At 45.6% G+C, this 12,067-nt stretch overlaps 1 protein-coding gene across 10 annotated transcripts in view; it reads left to right on the top strand.

Moving 5' to 3' along the window:
• The window catches only part of GLB1L3 (galactosidase beta 1 like 3), a 39,467-nt gene that overhangs the window by 6,920 nt on the left and 20,480 nt on the right, over nucleotides 1-12,067 (top strand). For 7 of the 10 annotated variants that reach the window (XR_012095044.1, XM_073022456.1, XM_038004962.2 and 4 more), the window contains exons 6-9: nucleotides 348-456; nucleotides 882-974; nucleotides 5,257-5,338; nucleotides 6,493-6,557. Coding sequence is in view for 9 of the 10 variants with exons in the window: in XM_073022456.1 (XP_072878557.1) it covers nucleotides 348-456; nucleotides 882-974; nucleotides 5,257-5,338; nucleotides 6,493-6,557 (349 nt within the window). In the remaining variant the exon portion in view is untranslated. The remainder of the gene's footprint in view (nucleotides 1-347; nucleotides 457-881; nucleotides 975-5,256; nucleotides 5,339-6,492; nucleotides 6,558-12,067) is intronic. The other 3 variants (XM_073022467.1, XM_073022478.1, XM_073022475.1) reach the window with 1 other exon arrangement.

Consider the following 12,067-nt stretch of genomic DNA (forward strand, 5'->3'; position numbering starts at 1 on the left):
TGGAGAGTGTTCAACAAAAGGCAGAAGAAAAAGCTCTTTAAGACATGACTGTAAGAGACTTGACAGGCCAGACCCTCAGTGAGACCAAATGGAGCTGAAGGCACTTCTGAAGTTGCGAAGTGCTTTGGAGGTGGAGGCGGGTGTTTGCTTTCAAATCCCAAAAGTCAATGAGAATGGTCTGAAAGTCTCACGAGGCACAGGTCTTTCCAGGACCCCTGAGTGCTCCAGGACCACAGGTGTGAGGCAGCTGGGCAGACGTGCTGGGCGAGCTGGGGCAGCTCTGAGCCCTCTCCTCCTTCCCTCTCCCATCCTGTCTCAGACCCTGAGCCTGCCCCTCTCTCCCCCAGCTGGCTCCTGCAAGACCCCCAGTTACTGTTGAGGACAACCAACAAGGGCTTCACTGAAGCAGTTGAGAAGTATTTTGACCACCTGATTCCCAGAGTGATTCCTCTCCAGGTAAAGCCAAATTATCTTCTGCATCTTTCTTACATGCACTTTCCTGATCGGGCAGTAGAAGGTCGTGGGACCCACATACAAGTGGTGGCATAACCCTGAGGCAGGAGGGAGGTGGGAATATGGATGGGATTGGCGGGGAAGCAGATGCATTTGTAGGTTTGAGGGCTCAAGTTTAAGTAGCTAGTGTGAGAAACAGGGAAAACTGTGGCAGTTACGTGTCTGCAACGCACTGGGGATGGTGGCTCCCACAGCAGCCAAGTGACCCAGCAGACTAACTCCAGTGCCGGAGCAGAGCGCACAGACCGCGGGGGCCGTGGATCAGAGCCTGCCACACCAGCCGTGCAGCCTTTAGCAGCAAGCCCAGAGACTCCAAGCTTTTGCCCCAAATAGCCTCACTCTTTAACCCTCCTCTGCTTGTCTCTCAGTACCGCCAGGGAGGTCCTGTCATCGCGGTGCAAGTGGAGAATGAATATGGCTCATTCGATAAGGATAAAACCTACATGCCATATCTCCACAAGGTAAGAGGGCCTTGGTTTGGCCGCATGTTTACATGCCTCCTTCCTCCATCTGTCTCTTTTCTGGTGTGCTTTTCTGATTCCTGGATGCATAGGTGATCGGGCTGGGCACTGTGCATTCTGAGAATACTGGCCTGTGAATACGAGGTGCTGAGGGGTGCTGGCCCACTGCGTGGCTGAAAGTTTGCATATAACTTTTGACTCCCTCAAAATGTAGTCACTAATAGCCTACTGTTGACTGGAAGCCTTACCGATAATAAACAGTTGATTAATGCAGGTTTTGTATATCTATTATATACTGTATTCTTACAATAAAGTAAGCTTCAGAAAAGAAAATGTTACTAAGGAAATCATAAGTAACAGAAAATATATTGACTTCTCATTAAGCAGAAATGGATCATGGTAAAGGTCTTTATCCTCATCATCTTCATGTTAAGCAGGCTGACGGGGAGGAAGAGGTGGAGGAGGAGGAGTTGGTTTTGCTGACTCAGGGGTGGCAGAAGAGGTGGAGGAGGAGGAGTTGGTTTTGCTGACTCAGGGGTGGCAGAAGAGGTGGAGGAGGTGGCAGGGGAGGCAGGGGAGTTAACTTGTATTGGAAAAATTCCGAGTATAAGTGGATCCGCACAGTTCAAACCTGTGTTGTTCAAGGTTCAACTGTAGATCAAGTTCATTTTCTCTGTGAATGCACAGCAGTCAGGACAATCGCTATGTACCTAAATAACTTTATTAGAAGACAGAACGTGGCGTTAAAGGGCTATTCCTTTCTGCTTCCTATCTCTGTGACCCACGGTTCTCATTAAAGCTGGGGTTGGTGAATCTTCCTCCACTGTAAATAACACTTCAAGAATTTAGTGATATGACTCTCAGCTTGAAGCTTTCTGGCCTGTAAGACAAACGTCATCTCTTCTGTCCCCCTTGCTTCTTCATGGAGGGATGTCTCAGGCCAGGGAATAACTGCAATTCTGCCTGCTGTCCTTCCTGGTGGCTCAGCCGCTGCTGGCCCCTGACTTCCCACATTCAGGAAGCTGCTGAGAGTTCAGTCTCAACTGAACCCCTCCTTGGGCTGCCAAGCAGGGTGCAGGGCTGCACGGTGGGCCTGAGCCGTCCTGACTCCGCCCTTGCCTCTGCAGCAGTGTCTGCACGGAGACCTCTGTCTAGAGGCTGGGAGGGGAAGAGGAGGGGTCCCCAGCTGGGCAAAGTGGGGAGGAGGGCGGGGCTGGACTTCATCCACCTGCTGGCTCTCGCCCTACAGCTGTGGCTTCTGGAGTTGGGCAAGGTCAGAGAGTAATTTCCCTCCCTAACTTTTCCCAGGGGCTGCATGGCTGCTCTGAATCAGTTGTATTCAGCCAGCATTGTTTGTTCTTGGTTTTAAAATTTACTGGCTGGGCTCCGTGGCTCATGCATACAATCCAGTACTTTGGGAGGCTGCTGCGGGCGGATCACCTGAGGTCAGGAGTTTGAGACCAGCCTGGCCAATGTGGCAAAACCCTGTCTCTACTAAAAATGCAAAAATTAGCTGGGCGTAGTGGTGCCTGCCTGTAATCCCAGCTACTCGGGAAGCTGAGGCGGGAAAATCACTTGAACCTGTGAGATGGAGTTTGCAGTGAGCTGAGATTGTGCCACTGGACTCCAGCCTGGGCGACAGAGTGAGACTCGTCTCAAAAAAAAAAAAAAGAAAAAAAAATGACCATTCAACTCCAATCCCAGGCCCAGATGTGGCTCAATGAACACAGGAGACGCACAGCCGGGCCCTGGCTATCTGGCCTCGTAACCATGGTTTTTTGGATGAGATCTCCCCATCCCTGCAGCCATGGCAGGGTTCCTTGTTCCCCTTGACAATGTTAGGCAGCACCTGAGCTTGGTGAAGTCCCTGATGGTTCTCAGGACCCCACAGCTGCAGCCTCTCCCCTTCCAGCACAGAGTGATTCCCTAGTCTTCTTCCTCTTCTTTCAGTGACTTAGATCCTCTTCCAGGGCATTTCCTGGTAAACTCAGCCCATTGTTCTGGAGGCTTTGGTTATGGGGTGTCAGAACCCACACTTGACCGATTTTAGGGTCATTCCCCACAAAAATCACCAGGTTGAGACAGACAGTGATTTCCCCGAATTTACTAAGTTGCAGAAGGTCAGACTCTGAATTCAAATTCTTGTCTAGCTCACATCTCACCCAACTGAACCATGCTCTGTTTAGTTTCCAATTTCCTCATGTAGTTGTCCCTTGGCATCCATGGAGGATTGATTCCAGGGCCCCCATGGACACGAAATTGGTCGGTGTTCAAGTCCTTGACATAAAATGGTGTGGCGTTTCCATGCAACCTATGCACATCCTCCCATATGCTTTTTTTTTTTTTTTTTTTTTCCTGAGACAGTTTTACTCTGTCACCTAGGCTGGTATGATCTCGGCTCATTGCAACCTCCGCCTCTGGTTTCAAGCAATTCTTGTGACTCAGCCTCCCAAGTAGCTGGAATTACAGGTATGCACCACCACACCTGGCTAATTAGAGACAGGGTTTCACCATATTGGCCAAGCTGGTCTTAAACTCTTGACCTCAAGTGATCTGCCTGCCTCAACCTCCCAAACTGCTGGCATGAGCCACTGTGCCTGGCCTCTCCCATATACTTTAACTTATCTCTAGATTACTTCTAATACCCAATACAATGTAAATGCTACATAAATAGTTGCTATATATTACTCTTTAGGAAATAATGATTGGAAAAATGCCTGTACATGTTCAGTACAGATGCAACTAAGAAATATATTTTTGGCCAGGTGTGGTGGCTCACACCTGTAATTTGAGTACTTTGGGAGTCCAAGGCAGGAGGCTCACTTCAGGCCAGGAGTTTCAGACCAGGCTGGGCAACATAGTGAGACCCTGTTTCTATAAAAGAAAAAAAATATATGGTGGCGTGTGTCTGTAGTCCTAGCTACTCAGGAGACTGAGGTGGTAAGATGGCTTGAATCCAGGAGTTTGAGGTTATAGTGAGCTATCATCATGCCACTGCACTCCAGCCTGGAGAAACACAGCAAGACCTTGTATTGGGGGAAACCCCACCCCCAATATTCAACGTGGGTTATTTTCTATTTCCCTAAGCGTTGGCTGGTCTGAGAAATAAAGGGAAAGAGTACAAAAGAGAGAAATTTTAAAGCTGGGTGTCCGGGGAAGACATCACATGTCGGAATTTCTGTGATGCTCCCTGAGCGGTAAAACCAGCAAGTTTTTATTAGTGATTTTCAAAAGGGGAGGGAGTGTAGGAATAGGGTGTGGGTCACAGAGATCACATGCTTCACAAGGTAATAAAATATCACAAAGCAAGTGGAGGCAGGGCGAGATTACAGGACCACAGGATGGGGTGAAATTAAAATTGCTAATGAAGTTTCAGGCACCCATTGTCATTGATAACATCTTATCAGGAGACAGGGTTTGAGAGCAGACAACCTGTCTGACCAAAATTTTATTAGGTGGGAATTTCCTCGTCCTAATCAGCCTGGGAACGCTACAGGAGACCGGGGCTTATTTCATCCCTTTGGCTTCGACCTTAAAAGATAGCCAGCTCCACATGGGCTGTTCATAGGCCTACCCTAAGGGTGCATTCTCTTTCTCGGAGATGTTCCTTGCTGAGAAAAAGAATTCAGCGATATTTCTCCTATTTGCCTTTGAAAGAAGAGAAATAGGGCTCTGTTATATCTGGTTCACCGGCAGTCAGAGTCCAAGGCCATCTCCCTTGTTCCCTGAACATTGCTGTTATCCTGTCCTTTTTTCAAGGTGCCCAGATTTCATATTGTTCAAACAAACATGCTCTACAAACAATTTGTGCAGTTAACGCAATCATCACAGGGTCCTGAGGCGACATACATCTTCTTCAGCTTACAAAGATGATGGGATTACGAGATTAAAGTAAAGACAGACATAGGAAATCACAAGGGTGTTGACTGGGGAAGTGATAAGTGTCTATGAAATCTTCACAATTTATGTTCAGAAATTGCAGTAAAGACAGGCGTAAGAAATTATAAAAGTATTAATTTGGGGAACTAATAAATGTTCATGAAATCTTCACAATTTATGTTCTTCTGCCGTGGCTTCAGCCGGTCCCTCCGTTCAGGGTCCCTGACTTCCCGCAACAACCCTGTCTGTAAAAAAAAATTTAAAATTAAAAAAGTAAAAACATTTCTGACTGTGATTGCAGAATTCATGGATGCAAAACCCATGAGTATGGGGAGCTGTATGTATTTCTTTTTTCACAATGGAATGAGGGAATTAGGTTCATTTTGGTTAATTTTCTCAACAGGCTCTGCTGAGAAGAGGGATTGTGGAGCTTCTCTTGACCTCCGATGGTGAGAAAAATGTGCTGAGCGGCCACACCAAAGGAGGTACACATTTAGAGTTAGTTCACAGGAGAACAAGGCTTTCAGCTAGCCCGTGTAAATCTTGAACACACCCCAGAGAAAAACAAGTGCATCTTGATGCCTCCTTTTCCCGTGTCCAGGACTCAAGGTCAAGGTTCAGGGCCGCTCACCAGCCCCCTCTCTTGGCCTTGCTCCTGCTGTCTTTAGTCATAGCAGCACTGGAGCTCCTGTGTCCTCAGGACGCCTTTCCGTCTCCCATAGATTTTCTGTGGTAAGGAATCTGCATTAGTACTGGGCCTGGCTTGGGGTCAGGGCCGTCTCCACTAACGTGGGAAACCACAGGGAGAACCAGAAGACGGGTGTTGTGTCAGGAACCCCGCCTAGACCCTGTCCCGTTCCTGGGATCCTACCGCCCAAGGCTCCGTGTGGACACTTATGAGATCCTAGAGAATTAAGTGGCAGGAAGATTCAGGACGGACTCATCAGATGGCAATAGTGAGGGACACGCCCGGGTGTGAGCAGGCCGGTGGGGCGCGCTGCTGCCTGCGGCTGCCCTTCTGCCTCCTTAGCAGCGGCTTTTGCACCGGAGCGTGGTACACTGGAACACGTGCTGAGCTTGGGGCCAGGCAGCTGCGTTCCGTTTCTGGTCTAATCATGTCAGGGAGCCTTGGCCTGGCTCACTTCCCTGCACAGAGTGTAGCTAATTTTAACACTGAGTGTCCGTGCAAGTGTCAGGGATGTGGCGATGGCCATGGCAGCCCTTTGGACGTGGCAGAGTGCCATCCGGGCAGCCTCTGGCCATCCTCACTGCTGAGCCTGCGCTCCTCCCGCGTGCGTCTGGGCTGGGGGGGTTCCCTCCCTCCCGCGGCGTCTGGGTGGGGGCAGGGGGCGGGTTCTTTCCTTCCTCGTGCGTCTGGTGCGGGGGCGGGTTCCTTCCCTCCTAAGCGCGTCTGGGCGGGGGCAGGGGCGGGTTCCTTCCCTCCCGCGTGCGTCTGGGCGGGTTCTTTCCCCCCGGGCGCGTCTGGGTGGGGGCAGGGGGCGGGTTCTTTCCTTCCTCGTGCGTGGGGGCGGGGGCGGGGGCGGGGGCGGGGGCGGGGGCGGGGGCGGGTTCCTGCTCCTTCCCTTTCCTGAAGGTGCTTGTCTCGCGCCTCAGCCGGGCTTCTCTGTTCTTTATGCAGTGTTGGCCGCCATCAACTTGCAAAAAGTTCAGCGGAATACCTTCAGTCAGCTTCATAAAGTCCAGGTAAGACGTTTCAGACGGGCGGGTTTTACAGCTGCTCCTGCCATGACCGCCCTCGCCTGGGTAACTGGTGTTCCGTGAAAACAGCTTTGACAGGAAGACCGCAGGTTTCCACCTGGGTCCTCGGCAGGTTCCAGGCCATGTCGGGAGCCTTTGGGGTGGGGAGGGAGGAGGGGAGCCGCTTGTTCGCCTCCGCCTGTGGAGCCCGTGGAGATGAGTGGGCAGGGCGAGGGGTGACGGGGTCAGCGGGAGACGTTCCTGCCTGTGCCGTGTGAAGACGGAGCTGAGAGGGCTGCGCGTTGCTGATGGAGGCCTCCCAGGGAGTTCTCGTGGGGTTAGCCTGTCCCGCCACAGCATACACATCGTGGGAAGGGACGAGGGTTGTACCTGCGCTGATTTACCAGACGCGGATTGAGCGGCTCCCGCCTTCCTCTCGGTGGGTGACCTCCCATGACAGTTACAAAGAAGGACAAGCCACAGCCCCGCCTGGGGAGTACGTCTGTGGTTTCTCTACAGACTAGAGTGCGCGCTTCAGGACCAGGCCTGGTCACAGCCTCCTCTGCTTACCACCCTTTCCTGGTTGTCCTTTGTGCCCAGGATGCCATCCAGCCGCCACGCCTTGGCCCACTGGGCCGCTGTGAGCCTCTGCCTCCGCTCCCAGCCCCGCTACCCCGCCCCTGAGGGCCTGCCTTCCATTCCCGCACACTGTGGTCCCCGGCCTAGCCAGAGACTCTGCAGCTCCAGAGCTCTGTCCCCAGCCTTCACCTATATTGTAAATAAGAGTCATGAACCTTATTTCGTTTTTTCATCAATTTCTTTTTTTTCTTGAGACAGTCTCTTGTTGCCCAGGTTGGAGTGCAATGGCATGATCTCGGTTCACTGCAACTTCCGCCTCCTTGGTTCAAGCGATTCTCCCGCCTCAGCCTCCCGGGTAGCTGGGATTACAGGCACCTGCCACCACACCTGGCTAATTTTTGTACTTTTTAGTAGAAATGGGGTTTCACCGTGTTGGCCAGGTTGGTCTCAAACTCCTGACCTCAGGTGATCCACCCGCCTTGGCCTCCCAGAGTGCTGAGATTACAGGCTGAGCGACCGCGCCTGGATTTTCATCAATTTCTGTACAGTTTCCAACTTGGTGAAAGGCAAGGGCCCTGCCAGAGCTCTGGATCTGTGGCTATCTCTAGTTTTTCAATACCTTTGCTAAGTCTTTTTCTTCCTTTTTGTTCTTTTTTTCTTGTCACTTTCTTTTAACAACTTAATTGAAATCTCATTTGTACACCATTAAATTCACCCATTGTAAGCATGTAATTCAACATACAGATTTCCACAACCATCACCACAATCCAAAATGTTCATTGCATTTAATGCTTGTTGCAGTTAATCCCGTCTCCAGCCCTGGGCAGCCACCAATCTGCTTTAGTTCTATAAATTTACCTTTTCTAGACATTTCACATAAGTGGGCTCAGGCAGTATTTAGTCTTTTGCATCTGGCTTTCATACAGGGTGGTGTGTTTTTGGGGTTTCTTTGAGGTCCATTTATGCATGTTGTAGCACGATTCAGTGCTTCATTTCCTTCGATAGCTGACTGGATTGTGCTTGGCTGTCATATATGTACAGTCATAGTCAAAACCAAAGGCCGTCCTGCTTTAGTGTGTTAATATGGTGACTGCGGTTTTTGCATGTTGAACCAGTCTTTCATTCCTGGAATGAATCTCATCTGATTGTGAGCTATTATCATTTTCTATTTTGCCAGATTCAGTTTATTCATATTTTTGTTGAGAATTTTCGCTTCCATGTTTATGAAGGACATTGGTCTTTGGTTTTCTTTTCTTAAAAGGTATTTGTTTGGTTTTAGAATTAGGATAATGCTGGCCTCATAAAATGGATTTGGAAGTATGCTCTCCTTTTCTGTTTTCTGGAACAGATAGTGTAGAATTATTAGTGTTTCTTAATGTTTGGTAACTTTCATTACTGAAACTACCTGGACCTGAAGTTTTCCTTTTTAGAAGAATTTTAACTTGCAGTTCAATTTCTCTAATAGATACAGGAAAATTTAAGTTATTTCTTCTTGAGTGAGTTGTAGTAGTTTATGTCTTTCAAGGATTTGTTCTACTCATTTCATTCTATTCCATCTAAATTTTTGAATTCATGGGCATAGAGTTGTTGGTGATAATCCCTTGTTATCCCCTTGATGTGTTTGTTGTCATTAGTGATGACTCCTCTTTCAGTCCTAATATGGCTAATTTTGTGTATTTATTTTGGTTAGTGTGGCTAGAAGTTTATAATTTTTATTGATCTTTGCAGAGAATCAGCTTTTGGCTTGATTCTGATTCCCTGTTATTTTTGTGTCTTTAACTTCCTTGGTTTCTGCTCTGAACTTTGAGCATTTTGTCCCTTCTGCTGCCTTCGGATTGCATTTGTTCTTTCACTTGGTCTTTCTGGTGGAAATTTAGCTTGGAGTTTTCTTCTCTTCTAATATAAACATTTATGCTATACATTTCTCTGTATGTACTAGTTTTGCTGCATCTCATCAATTTTGATGGGCTGTGTTTTCATTGAGTTCAAAACATCAAAACATTTTAAAAAATTTCCCTTGAGACTCTTTATTCCATGCATCAGTCGGGAGTGTGCTGTTTCATTTTTGAATCTTAGGGGATTTTCCAGCTAGTATTCCATAATTGATTTCTAGTTTAATACTGTTAAGGCCTAAGAACACAGTTGTATAACTTCTGTTCTTTTACATTTGTTAAGGTTTGTTTCATGGATCATAATATGGTCATTCTTGGTGAATGTTCCATGTACATTTGAGAGTAATGTGTAGTTTACATCTATTTATAAAATTCCCATCAGGTCAAGCTAATTGATGATATTGGCCAAGTAATCACTATCCTTACTGATTTTCTGCCTACTCATTCCATCAATTATTATGAGAGGAATGTTGACATCTCTAAATATAATCATAGATTGTTTATTTTTCCTTTAGGCCTATTAGTTTTTGTCTCTGTTTTGAGGTGCATTCCCATTTAGGATTATGTTATTTTGTTGGAAGATTGGCTGCTGTATCATTATATAATGTCCCTCTCCCTTGTTCTGAACTCTATTTTGATGTAAATATAGCAACTAGCTTTCTTTTAATTAGTATTTGCATGGCATGTCTTTATCCTTTTGCTTTTTATATACCTTAAAATCTATATTTAAAATGGATTTTTTGTACACATCATATATTTACATATTGCTTTAAAAAATTCAGTTTGACAGTTGTTGTATTTTAAGATAATGTGGCTACATCATTCACACTTAAAGTAGTTATTGAGATGGTTTGATTGAAATTTACCTCTTTGCAAATTCTTTTCTTCTTTGTACTTTGTTTCTTGTTCTTTTTTTCTCCCTTTTCTGGAACTAATTGATAATTTTTTGATTCCATTTTATCTCTTCTGTGGACTTACTACTTATGTCAGTTTAAAAAATTGTAGCTGTCGACTTAGAATTTAAAATATAGGTCGGGCACGGTGGCTCACGCCTGTAATCCCAGCACTTTGGGAGGCTGAGGTAGGCAGATCATTTGAAGTCAAGGGTTTGAGACAAGCCTGACCAACATGGTGACACCCTGTCTCTACTAAAATACAAAAATTAGCTGGGCATGGTGGTGGGTGCCTGTAATCCCAGCTACTCGGGAGGCTGAGGCAGGAGAATTGCTTAAACCTGGGAGGCAGAGGTTGCAGTGAGCTGAGTTCGTGCCATTGCATTCCAGCCTGGGCAATAGAGGGAGACTCCATCTCAAAAAAAAAAAAAAAAAAGAAAGAAATATATATACACGTTTAAAAATTAACCTGAAACTACTAATCACACTAAGTGTAGATAGTATTAGGATTGTACAATAGTATCTTCATAATTCCCCACTTTAAAGATGTTTCTTCATTATTGCTTCTACTTCCATGGTTTCTGATGAGAAGTCAGTATTAATCCTTATCTTTTTTTTTTTTTTTTGGTCTTTTTTCTTCTGGCTACCTTTAGAATTTTCTGTTTGTCTTTAATTTTCAGAAGTTTCAGTGTAATATGCCTATATGTGGTTTGTTTCTTAAAATTTATCATACTTGGTGTTCCAGGAGATTCTTGGATCGGTGGTTTGGTGAAATTTACCAAACATTAAGTAAGAAATAATAAAAATTCTACACAATGTGTTCCAGAAAATAGAAAAGGGAGAGAATACTTCTAAACTCATTTTATGAGGTCAGCATTTTCCTAATTCCAAAATCAAATGAAAGCAACTAAAGAAAAGAAAACCAAAGACCAATTTCCCTTTTGAACATGGAAGCAAAAATTCTCAACAAAGGATGAGCAAATTGAATCCAGCAATATGTAAAATGAGAATACGTTACTGATATGGTTTGGCTGTGTCCCCACCCAAATCTCAACTTGAATTGTATCTCCTAGAATTCCCATGTGTTGTGGGAGAGACCCAGTGGGAGATAATTGAATCATGAGGGCCGGTCTTTCCTGTGCTATTCCCATGATAGTGAATAAGTCTCACCAGATCTGATGGGTGTATCAGGGGTTTCCACTTTTGCTTCTTTTTTATTTTCTCTTGCTGCTGCCATGTGATAAGTGCCTTTCACCTCCTGCCGTGATTGCTGAGGTCTCCCCAGCCATGTGGAACTCTAAGTCCAGTTAAACCTCTTTTTCTTCCCAGTCTCAGGTATGTCTTTATCAGCAGCGTGAAAATGGACTAATACAGTTACATTCTAGTGAGATTCATCCTAGGAATGCAAGATTAGGTCATTAATTTTGTAGAATTCTGAGCTATCACTTATTTAGATATTTTCTCTGCTCTCTCACCTTCTGCAGTTCAAATTGCACGTACATTAGATCACTTAGTATGGTCTCACAACTCTTGGATGCTGTTTTCCTTCCCACTGTGTTTTTTTCTCTTGATTTTTCAGTTTGGTTAATTTCCACTGACTTATCTTTAAATTCATTGATTCATTCCTCATGCCTGTTGAGTTTCGTGATGAACTTACTGAAGAAATTCTTCGTTTCTCTTGCTATGTTGTTGATTTCTAATATTTCCATTTGCTTCTTTCTTATAGTTTTCATCTTTCAGCCAAAATTACCTATCTGATCTTGCATGCTGTCTACCTTTTCCATGATAGGCTTAAATATATTAATCATAGTTATTTTGAATTCCTTGTGTGATAGTTAAAACATCTGTGTCTTATCTAAGTCTGTTTCTGATGATTGCTTTATCTCTTCCAAGTGTGTTCTGTTCTTGCCTTTTTGTATGTCTCATAATTTTTTATTGAAATCTGCACATCATGCATAGGACATGGATACTGTCTTGGAGATCAGCACGCCTTTCATTCTGTTAGGCCATGTGGGATTTTGTGTTCCTCTAGTCTGGAGTTGGGCTAGTTGTGAGGTTTGTTGTTGCTGTGTTATCCTTTGTGCATCATGGGCTTCAAATGTTTCTGGTGGTATCTTGTGTTGAGGGCAAGTGCTGGTTAGGCAGAGGTTGT

The sequence above is a fragment of the Chlorocebus sabaeus genome, chromosome 1, assembly GCF_047675955.1.
Source record: "Chlorocebus sabaeus isolate Y175 chromosome 1, mChlSab1.0.hap1, whole genome shotgun sequence".
NCBI classification, from domain to species: Eukaryota; Metazoa; Chordata; class Mammalia; order Primates; family Cercopithecidae; genus Chlorocebus; species Chlorocebus sabaeus.